Source organism: Hyaena hyaena, unplaced genomic scaffold, assembly GCF_003009895.1.
Source record: "Hyaena hyaena isolate Hyena2069 unplaced genomic scaffold, ASM300989v1 scaffold_509, whole genome shotgun sequence".
In the NCBI taxonomy this organism is placed as follows: domain Eukaryota; kingdom Metazoa; phylum Chordata; class Mammalia; order Carnivora; family Hyaenidae; genus Hyaena; species Hyaena hyaena.
Genome location: NW_024081142.1, coordinates 690,766 through 702,872, shown reverse-complemented (window position 1 = coordinate 702,872; position 12,107 = coordinate 690,766). Strand labels below are relative to the sequence as shown.

At 41.1% G+C, this 12,107-nt stretch overlaps 1 protein-coding gene across 3 annotated transcripts in view; it reads right to left on the bottom strand.

Annotated features, from left to right (window-relative positions):
• The window catches only part of TMEM260 (transmembrane protein 260), a 71,856-nt gene extending 61,943 nt beyond the window's left edge, over nt 1-9,913 (bottom strand). For all 3 annotated transcript variants that reach the window (XR_005532249.1, XM_039255134.1, XM_039255135.1), the window contains exons 1-3: nt 9,636-9,913; nt 3,856-3,887; nt 2,980-3,131 (exon numbers count right to left, since the gene is read on the bottom strand). Coding sequence is in view for 2 of the 3 variants with exons in the window: in XM_039255134.1 (XP_039111065.1) it covers nt 2,980-3,131; nt 3,856-3,887; nt 9,636-9,795 (344 nt within the window). In the remaining variant the exon portion in view is untranslated. The remainder of the gene's footprint in view (nt 1-2,979; nt 3,132-3,855; nt 3,888-9,635) is intronic.
• Between the last annotated feature and the right edge of the window lie 2,194 nt (nt 9,914-12,107).

Sequence of the window (12,107 nt, the reverse complement as noted above, 5' to 3'; positions counted from 1 at the left end):
AAATGAAATGTGTTAAACTCCTTTAATGTAATGAATGCTTAAAAATACCCCTGAAGGGGACAATACATAAATAAATGCATACAGAAACAACGGCCACAATCTTACTATTTTTGATTCAATAAACTACTATGACACATACAGCTTTCTGTGTGCCGTTTCACTCATACGATTTCTACATTAGGGCAAAGCACACACACATGAGTTCTTGCCAACCATTAGGAAAGATTGACAAAAAATGCAGTGTTAATGACATCTTATGGCTTTTAAAAGCAAGAGAAGGGCGCAAAGAAAGCAAAAATTACATCGTAATTGGAAACAACGAATAAATTGTTCTTTCAACCTAAGTCATGTTTACTGAAAAAAAATGGAGCTTTTTACATCAACACATTTAAACAGAAATTTGCTTTTAAAATGCAATCTTTGTTTAAAAGGTACAGAAGGTCTTTATGTCCACCCCAAGAGCTAAATATAGTGAATGCCATGTGAACAATTACCTGAAAAAAATCTAAACCTGTTAAAAGAATTAATTTACTGCACACCAGTCAGCACTAATCCTACGTGTACAGTAATGTGCTCTTAAGTGATGGGGGAAAGAAAGAATAAAACTGTTTCCTAGATCAAAACCCTTCAATATCCAACAACAAAGTGGAATGATGATTTGGCCTGTAAATGAATAAAGTAGTAAAATGTCTCCCAAACAAATTCTGATAAAAGGAGTCAACCTGTAAAGGAACACATTTACTATACGCTGGGGCGGGGGGGGAAAAAAAAAGCTGTCACTGTAATGGCTGTACAAAAACTGTGTCCTGCTGTTGGGTTTATATTCACAGAAGAAAGGTTTTAAAGGTTAAGTTCAGGTCATACAACAAATGAAATTGTAACAAGCCAGCTGACATTGTATAATGTCTTCTTCCACTCATTCAATAGGCTACTGTTAGTCCTATTACCATAGAGATGGCTTGCTCTTTCCTGAAGGGTGTCTATTGTTTGACAAAACAGATTTGCCACTTGAACTAGGTTGTTCCCAAAGGACGTGTACCTTGTCAATTATTTGTATTCAAAATAATGAAGCATTTTCATATTAAAATGTATGTAAGAGATAATATTGTTAGATCCCTTCTCTGAAAGAAAGCAACTTTCCCAAGTACAATATTACTAAAACATTACTAAAACCACTCAAATATCCAGTTTAGTCACATTAAGAGTTTTTGATTTAAAGCATCTGTCAGCAAATATACAAATTTATCATTAAGACTGTATTAAAAGGGTCATAGGTTAATAAGTGTGCTAATCTAAAACCCATTATAATCAAGCATAATAATAAAAGGTATTTTAAACGTGGACAACTCAAAGGAAAATTATTGTCCAAAGCTATTTGGATTCAGTAAAGATAAAGACTTTTTATGTATGATTTTTACAGTGGTTTTCATGGGGAATGGTATCACCAATTAAGATAGTGAAGAGCACGGAAGAGTTTCAGAAAACAAATCACTTTATTTGCATAAGAGCTTTGTGTAGCCAAGTAGCATTTAAATATACATGTCATAGAAATACCTTCTAAAATACAGATAAAGAATTTAAAATAAAATAAAACAAATAAAATACAGATGAACTACCAAAATAAATACAACTATTAACTTCCTTTATGTGCCTTTGTCTTAAATACCTTAGGAAAATTGTTAATTTATACATTCAACACAGTACAAGTAAATTCTATATTTCAACCTAGATACTGAAAAATTTTAAAACATCAGTTTTTCTCTGAATAGAAATAATGACGGATTCTTAATTATAAACGACTCAGGAGAAATAATTCTAAAGACGATTATTTTAATCGTTTAGAAAAAAAGTATTCATAATACTAATCAATCCAAGAAGGGATGTTATTTTAACATTTCATATTTAAAGATTTGGCTATCACTGAAAACCTGTAAGACTGAAATACAAATGAATTAAATAATAGAGATAAAAATCTAGTAAATGATCAACAGTTACAACACTTGAATCTGAAAGCTTTCCACAAATAAATTTAAAAGTAAGCTTTAGAGTCATAATTATGTTAATTTTTACCTTTCTGTAAATAATGAAAAAGGAAACTGGAAGGGCAATATTATGACTAACACAAATAAAAATAAACATTAGTCTCCAAAAAGTGGCATTTGAAACTGTCTATTAAAATCATACTATATTTACATACAAAAATTTATTTTTATAATAAAAACTGCAGTAGTCTTTGAAGAAGGGTTTTAATTTGGCTCTCCCTTTGCAGGAAGCATCATCTGTATTTTTTACTATAATCTCTTTAGGCATAGGATAGACAGAATTAAGAATGGAGACAAATAACTTTACCAACACCCTAAACTAATGACCCATTTTTTACAAGCAAGGTAGCCTTCCAGACTAAGAAAGCCTTCCATCAATGACGTAAGTGGGATCTAATCTGCCTCCCTTCCCTACCACTATAATGGAACAAAGTGAAACCTTACTAAAACCGTATCCCAAATTTATTTCCTTAGTTAACAGCCTCATTCTAAAATGTAGACAACATGTGCGGATTTAGAACACAATTTAATTAGGTACTAGCTCTGGCTCTGACAGGCAGCTGCCCGTCAGCAACACTGTGAGTAATTAAATGGTATTTACCATTTACCAAAAGATGAACTTCATATTGTTGAATTAAACTGGCCCATCTGCATCTTCATAAAATGACAAACCCTATTAGTTCTGCCTAACCAGAGAATTGTGATAATGAACTAGCGACACCTTTACTCCATTGTACGAAGCACAACCAACTGTGTAATCATCCGAGGGTCAAAGGCATATGAAATTACTGGAAATTAAGAAAGTGAAATCACATGAGTGATTAGAAAGCCCATTCAAGCAACAAAGCTTTTTTTTTTTTTAACGTATGCACTTAGACCATAAGAAAGCTACATCTCCAATTAGCCAAAATGAACTTTAACTGATCAACTACTTTACCTGAAAACGGTGAAAAAAAGTAATGACGCAGCTACAGCTCCGAATAAGCCGCACATAAGATTGACTCGGTAGGCAACTGAACCGAAAGGAAATAGCATAATTGCCAGTTTAGCCACCAGAGTGAACAAAGGATAGCCAGGAGGATGGGCAACCTATGGAAAAATCAGCAGGTTAGAAGGTTTTCACCCACTGAAGAGTCACACTGGCTTTAATTGGAAAGGAGCCCTTTTCTCGGGCAAGTATCAAGATTAAGAGGCGATGACTCAATGTTTGAGAAGTGGTTTTCTATTGTAATCCTTTTGTGCCAATACAAATAAATATTTTCTTTCGTGGATTTGGCAGTGCGTACCACATGGCGTGTCACGTAGAGAAAGGGTGACATATTTCATTGTCAGTTCTTAAGCAGTTTGTTCTCTGGGTTCACAGTACATTAGGGTCATTTAAAAGGCTATTGCAAAAAAAAGCAGGTTCTGAAATATCGTATTGGTTAGAAAGTTGAAAGACCACACTGCTATCGGATTACCACCATGCTGACAGTCCTAAGGTCTTGCCTAAAGGGATCAGGCACCATAATAAAGTTTATTAAATAATAAACTTATTAAAACTGTTAACCCGATTTATTTTATTCTCCATAGCTTATACAAAATTTGGGGTGATAATAAGCCAGCTACTGTATATATAGTAAAGGCTTTGCTTTATAATTTAGTTTAATTGGATTTAAAACTTAAAGTAAATTGTCACGTACTGTACTTATAAGTTACTAAAAACTGGGGTTTGAAAATAAATTAATCTACTTTACTCCATGCTTAATTAAACTTTCTTAATTCCTAAAACTGTTAATGAGAGCATTGATTAAACAATAAAACTAATACTTACTCCAAGCTCATGTGCGGCTGTGATCAGTTCCCCTGTGAAAAAATAATGTAAAACCAATAATTACTATTAGAAAATGACACTCCTCCAAAGTTTTCAAAATCCAAATGCTTGCACTGGGGTTTTGCATTAATTTGACTGGATAAAACTGTAAATCTGTAGAGATTTAACAGCATGAAATAATCTAAGGATATTTTCTCCCTTAGGTCTTACTGAACAAATGATCTCTGATAGCTTTTAATAACTGGTCAGTGGAAATATAGGTGAATTCTAGTTTTTAAAAAGTGCCTTCCTGAAAGTTGTACACACTTGCAAATATATAAACACTCTTATGAAATGTTAGTGAATACTGTAGTAGCCCTCAAGATTTTAGTTTTAAAATTTCTACAAAGATGCAACTTTATATGTAACCCATGCAGACATCTGAGGCTTGGACACTCAGTAACATGTACTATTCTGCCCTAAACTGGCATTTGAATACCTTCTCTACATTAATTACACTGGCTATCTTCAAATGATTGCCAAATACTTAGTAGCTCCAGGTTATTTGGGGAAGCTCTGATGACCATATTTCTTCAAACCACTAAATCATTCTGTTACTGACGTAGTCCTTTATAATTCCTCGCCATCAGTGATTATTTCTAAAATTACAATGTAGTAATTCAAGGCCTATTTGTTAATATATTAAGTATCCAGAGCACAGGGACTATTTCTGACTCATTCCTGTACACTGTTATATAGTACAATGTAAGAAATCAATGTTGATGGTTTATGAAAGTTACTATTATCTATTAAGAAATGTATTAATGTCCATTTTCTATCCTTCCATGGATATTAATTTTAATACTCTTTTCATTTCTACTGTCCCAGCCATGATGTAAATCTTCGCCCTCTGGCCTGGACTATAGCAATATCTTTGACCAGTTTTCTACCTCCATTCATCTTCATCCTGAAATCACATATTGCCATCACACCTCCCAAAAAAAGGTTGGACTATATCACTAATCCAAAATTTCTCAATGGCTGCTCTCAGTTTACTAAATGAAGTTCAGATTCCTCAGTACGATATGCTAGCCCTCTAGGGCTTTAAGGGCCCTTTACAAGGTTTACATCAATGAACCTAGGCCGCCTCAGTCAAGTCTGATTACTCACAGTTCCTCTGGAATGGTTCTCTTTTGCACCTCTTAGCACTCATTTTCTCACCCAGTATTCTCTTATAAACCCTTCAAGGCCTAATTCAATTGCCACCTTCTCAGGTACACCTTTCCCTATCCACATCCTTCCCCAGCCTCCCCCACCAAAACTAATCACCTCTTCCTCCTCTGTAGAACCTGCTCTAACCTCTGTCATCGCCTTATATTCTGGTTGTTTTCGTTTCTGTCTTTCCGACGAACTTGAAAATATTATCCTATCCACTTCAGGAGTCTCTCAAGACCCCCCACCTCTCCCTCCGCTGGGCACACAAAGAAACTGACTCAAGCACTGCACACAGAGGTTGACAATAAGACAAATCATATTGTCATCCTTGCTACTAAGATGCCCTATCTTAGGGAGAATGACTAGAAGCCTCACAAGAGCACCCAAAGACAGATACTGCTCACCTAAGTCAATTATGTAAGGACAGCTTTTCATTCTGGAGATATTCAAGAGCACCTTGGAAACCAAAGGCGCTTTCTGTATCTTAAAGACTTTTGAAAGAAATTGTTTATGGCCTAAAAGAATTCAAAGTAACCATTCTTTTTGTAACAACTGTCAAGGATATTGTATAGTTTTACCCCGGAATGGATTAGCGTGTCTTCAGACCGAAATTGTTTTCATCTGCTTTTTGGTATTTCTGTAGTTATGATGAAACACGGTTAAATTCACATTTTCAAAGTCACTATTCTCCTCTATGTAAAATATATTTAGACTTGCATTTAAGAAAAATAGCCTACCTTCTCTAACTTCTTTTTACCATTAAAAAGCCAGTATGCTGTTATTCTTATTTCTTTAAGTTCATTTATTTTGAGAGAGCCCATGCATGTGGGGGAGGGGCAGGAGAGAGAGAGAATCCCAAGCAGGCTCTGCACTGATAGCACAGCTGCAGATACAGGGCTCCCACTCCCGAACCTGAGCCAGAATCAAGAGTAGGCCACGTAACCCACTGAGCCACCCGACATAATGCTGTTTTTCTTTACTGAGTTCTGTTGGTATAAAAATCAGGAAACGTGAAAAACTTCCGTCACCAAGTCTTATCAAATGTATCTAAACTACTATCTAAATAGAAACCATAGCTATTACTAAAGTCTATAGATGTATCCTTGGAAAAAGCTAAAGGGAAACATTACTCTTAAAATTGAATATGATTAACTGAAAAGAGAATGTAACTTGGGCGGGGGTGGGGGGAGGAAGAGCCTCCTGGTTTCTCCCAAATCTTTACCCTAGGGCTTCCTCAAACTTAAGTCCTATTACAACCTGCACCAGAATTACCTGGATGCTTTAAAATGAAGATTCCTTCAACAAACCTACCTATATTAAGACCCTCTGGCATTGGGGCCTGTTTCCCAGGCAATTCTGAGGTGCATTCAAGTTCGAGAATTACAGCTTTCTGTCTGAGACACAAATGGGTGGCAAGCTTGGAACTGTTCACAGATGCTTAACCTTTAGGAAAACCAGCTCCCTCTGTATTATTTTTATATTAATTACACAGTTATATTTTCATCTATCAAGTCTGTTAAAGACAGTACCCTTAAAGTATATAAACCCATAAATAAGCTAATTTATTTGTCCTGAGAATAACAAGAGAAGTGAATGCTAGATTCCCACACTCTCCTCCAAAGAATGAGTATTCCTGCCCATAAATCAACTATATGTATCAAGTAGTGCAAAAAATGATTCTGGCGAGGGCACACAATGTGATCGGCTTATGGAGTATAATTTAAGACTTATCAGGAAGAAAAATACATACTTTATATTGGTTTTGAGATGTGTTCCGTTTATTGATAAAAAATATATTTGATAAACAGAAACATTCCAGGACAGTACTTTCAACACATAAACAAAATCATCAAAGATAGGATTATACAAATTCACTGGCAATACTTGGGAAGGTTTACTTATCGTTTCCAACAATGAACACCAAAATATTACAAGCAACCACTGTTTAGCACCAAACTAAACAAATGAGAACACCTAAAAAGTCTGGTAACTCAATCTAAATAGATAACTTTATTCTACTGGGGAAAAAATAAAAGGCAGTATTAATAAAGACACCAATCATAGACTTCAAGTATCTGTATATATGTGATGACAGATTTAACAAAACTTAGAGCAGAGATTAAGCAAGCACGTTTTAAGTCGAACTACTTGAGTTCTTTCCTTGACTGCCCCTACTTTCTAGCTGTGTGATTATGGACACAGGATGGCCTTAGTTTTGTCAGCTAGACAAGGAAGCTTTTGATGGTACCTACCTCATAGGGATAGTAACTGGATTAAAACGACAATCCACGTAAAGCACTCAGAACAGTGCCTGGCATGTAGTAAGAGCTCAGTAAGTGTTAGTTATTTTTATTCGTTCCTCCACCCCCACCGCAATGTTGCAGGTTCAAAGAACTATGGTAACTGTCCATGTCAATGTTTTTCTTTTTTTTTTTTTAAGGTACACAACTACTCAATCTTTGAGTAATGCTCTCCATTGTCAAAACTCTCACTTGCATTGCTGGTGGGAATGCAAACTGGCACAGCCACACAGGAAAAGTGTGGAGGTTCCTCGAAAATTAAAAACAGAACTACCCTATGACCCAGCAATTGCACTACTAGGTACTTATCCAAAGGATACAAAAATGCTGATTTGAAGAGGCGCATGCACTCCAATATTTATAGCAGCACTATCGACACTAGCCAAATTATGGAAAGAGCCCAAATGTCCATATACTGATGAATGGATAAAGGACATGTGACACACACACACACACACACACAGGAATATTACTCAGCGATGACAAAGAATGAAATCTTGCCATTTGCAACAACGTGGATGGAACTAGAGTGTATCATGCTAAGTGAAAGAAGTCCATCAGAGAAAGAAAAATACCATACGATTTCACTCCTATGTGGAATTTAAGAAACAAAATAGATGAACGTAGGGGAAGGGAAGCAAAAACAAGATAAAAACAGAGAGGGAGACAAACCATAGGACACTCTTAAATTCAGAGAACAAACTGAGGGTTGCTGGTGGGGGGTTGGGCTAAATGGGTGATGGGCATTAAGGAGGGCACTTGTTGGAATGAGCACTGGGTGTCATATGTAAGTGATGATCACTAAATTCTATTCCTGTGATCATTATTACACTATATGTTAATTAACTGGGATTTAAATTTTAAAAATTAAAAAAAACTCACACCTTAAAAAAAAATCTCTCACAACAATAGTTATTTCAATTATTTAATGTAAGCCTTGAAGACATGGTAACTCCATTCCCGACTATACTAATGAAATACTGCTCCTTTCTGTTCAACAGGACTTGAAAGAAAGATTAAAGGTAATGATTTGTAAAAGGAACATCAAGGATCCTCAATGCGGCAGACAGCCCTGAAGATGGCCCTCAGTGACCCCCAACTCCTGGGTGTGGGCTGGACTCACTAACTTCCAGGAATAAAACAGAGCAGTTGTGCATCAATCACTTCCACGACTAGGTTTACAAAATGACCGATCTGTCAGACGAAGGTGCCATCTTTCTCGTCACAGGAGTGGGCTTCCCAAGAGACCCACTTGGCAAAGAACTGGAATGAGGTTGGAAGCGGTTCCTCCCCAGGATGAGCCTTGAGATGATGCAGCTCCCGACCACACCATGCCAACAACCCCGACCCGAGTAAGAGCACCCAGCCAAAGGCACCCAGATTCCTGATCCACGGAAAATGTGAGATAATAAATACTGGCTGTTTGAAGCCACTAAATTTGCGGCTAAATTCTTAGGTAGCAAAAGATAACTAGTACACTCCACGTTTTCAATCTATAGATTCACGATCTGAAGTTACACCACCATTCTGGCAAAAGTAGGCATTACTGGATGGTCCTTTCGTTTGGCGGCAACGCAAAAGTCAAAAACGGACCCTGGATCTTGTGCTTCATCCCAAATATAGGACAACCGTATAACAAATATGGAACAATTGCTCGTGTCACTTAACGGTCCCTGCTTTTCTTTTTAATAGAAGCAGCGTGCCTTAAGCCACAACTAGCTTCCACTCTCCGGTGCTCTCCCTCAAATTTCTTGCATGGCCGGTTTCTTTTCAACATTCAGGTTTCAACTACAACCTGCAGCTCAGGGGCCCTTCCTGGCTAGCCTCTCTGGCGGAGCCACTAGCTGCCCCACTCTCCGTCACGTCTCCCCCGTGCTCTCTCCCCTCCTCACTATTCAACATGTCACTGTTTATCCGGTAGTTGGGGTACGGTCTCCACCCGCAGTGGAATACTCTCCGCGACACTTGGTCACCACCACTGTTACTCCTTTTGTCCGGAACACGGTAAGGACGCAGTAAGTAGTATTTGTGGGCTGAAAAAGAATGTAAAACGGAAACTCGGCCCCCCCCAAAACGGACCCGGGCAAGGGGAGAGGTCGCGGAGTCCCACCGGGCGAAAACCCACAAGCCCCTCCTTCTCCAAGCCTGAGAACCACAGAACCCGGTTACAGGGATGGAATCACGCAAAACGCTGCAGTGGGCCGGGGAGGACGCGGAGGGGGGCGATGGAGTGCGCGAGCCGACCGACGAGGGAGGGGGCAGGAGGGCGGCCCTGGGATACTTTACCCGAGTCTCCCCCCGGCACCGAGGGGGGCAGCGTGAGGGTGAACACGGCGGCCACGGCGGCGAACACGGCCAGGCCGCCGCGGAGGCCCCCGGAGCGCCGCGGCCCCACCCGGGTAGCCCGCCCCCCGGCCGGGCCCTTGCCGTCGTCATGGAGTCCCATGGGGCCCACGGGGCCCGGGGAACGAGGCCGCGGCGCGCTCCAGGACTCGGGCGGCCCCGAGTTTCCCCGGCAAGAGGCGAGCGCAGCCCGCGCAGCAGCTTCCGGGTCGGGCCCGGGCCCGCCGGAGCGCACCTTCCTCGGCCGAGCGTGGCGGGGGCGGGGGGACACGGCCGGCCTGGCGCCAGCGGCTCGGGGGTTTTGCGCTTGCGCGCCGGGCGGTGGAACCCGCGGGGTTATACGGTGCTTTACAGACGCCCACCACAAGCACGAGCCTATGCTCAGGAAAGCAAGCCCGGGCGTGGGGCTGCCGTGTCTACGGTCTCCCCCCCTCCCACACTGACTTGGTCGGGTCTGACAGAGACCGGGCAGGGTTGCAAACCGGGCTGCGCCGGGACCGCTTCTGCCCCCGCTGGCGTGGGGTGGAACTACACGCGGGGGCCGTGATGCGAGCCCGAGCCTTCACTCCGGGAACCCGCGGAGGGGTGCGCACGGTGGTCGCCTTGCGGGCCAATACCGACGTCCGTCGCGGGTTTGGGGCGATTAATAACAAGCCCCCGTGCTTGTTGGTCTTTTTTTTTTTTTTTTTTTCCTTCTATAACATGAGGAAAACTCAACCGATCAGTTGCGAAACTCGAGCTTCCGCGTTAATCCCAGTAACTCGTATCCCGGGAGTTAAAGTTGTCTCCTTCTTTAACGAAGAGGGGTATTTTGGTGGAGCTTTGACCACAACGTGGCAAATGAAATGGAGACACGGTACTTCACGATTAGCTGCAATGCAAAAAAAAAAAAAAAAAAAAGAGAGAGAGAGAGAGAGAGAGAGAGAGAACGGGGACTACTGAACAACCCACATAGCACGGCTCTTAGTAAGATTTGTAAGCTTACATTTTACATTATTATAGCATTATTCTGGAGCGAGAGGAGAGGAGGGCATCCATCCTGTGTGGAACGCATCTCAAAGTACGCCGAAGATAAGCGACGATCTACAACTTGTCGCGGGTAACGTGACAGGAACACAGCTTCTCGACTGTAGAGTAACTAACAGCCACCTACATAGATAGGCAGCTCCGCGGGCGATACCTTGGTCTTTCTCACGTACTTACATAATGCTTTCTCAGCCTTGCTGGGGGTTGCTGGAGGGCAGGGGCTGTGTGGCAGGCAGCTCCTAAAATAGCTCCCAGGGATGCCCGACTGCTGGTATTCGCTCCACTTACTGCAATCCTGTCCCTTGGGGCGGGGGTTGGGGGGTGAGGGGACAGATCTATCAGTAGAAAAAGGCAAGACGTGATGGATGTCCCTTTGCACATTAGGTTATAAAAGTCTGACTTCCATCTTTCTGACACACGTTGCTTTCTACTTCTTTTCTGAAAGAGCCTGCCAACGATTGGTACTGACGGGGCCAAGCCTGTCCTTTCATCTTTTGCTCATGAGCTCTATAAAAAGACACATTTTTATCATGGCACATTACTTTCAAAAGGGCATAATTCTTTGCCCATGTTTGGGAAGGAGAGATCTGTGCTGGAAGTAGCTCTCATGTAGGGATGAGAGGGAGGAATCAGTTCACAGAGGCACAGCGTAGCAAGGACAAGGTTAAGGTCAAGCATTAGCCCAGGTCTTCATTTAGGGAATGGCAGGAGAGGAGAACAGTGGCAGAGGGTAAGGAAGAAATGATGTCCGTGAAGGATATGTGGTCAGGTTATCACAGAGATGTGATATGGCCCTAGGTTTTATGAGGCTTGAGGACATACAATTTGGAGAATCCTCTAAGCAAAAGAATACAAAACTGCAGATACGAAATTAGGGACAGGCATTGGAAGGAGCTGTTCTGGTGACAAGCTGTGAAACTTAAACTTAAGCTTCGTTAGGTTCACAGTTAATCTCCTGTGAGGATGAAGTACAGCCAGTTCTCCGTCTGTGCCTGACCCTGCCTCTCAGGGAGTGTGCTGCTGACTCTTCCCACTGCCTGCTCTCCTCCACCCCTCCTCCGCCCCCCACCCCCAGCACTTTTCTCCTCTAGGCTTCCCTGATAGCACACTGCTTTGGCTCTCCTTTTACCCCAGGCCTCTCCCCCTCTGGCTCTGCTTCTGCCAGACCTCCAAATACTAGAGTGTCCCAGGGCTTAGCTGTAGACTTATTTTCTCTTTCTGCCTTCCTTCCCGAAATAATTGTATTGAAGTTTTAAGTAGTGACTTAAAATTATTAGCCTAAACCATAGGCTAGTAAATCCCAGATCTATACACCGTCATCCTTTCCTTTCATCTACTGCTTATTAAAAAAAAAATAATAATAACTGCACTGTGATTTCTCTATATATC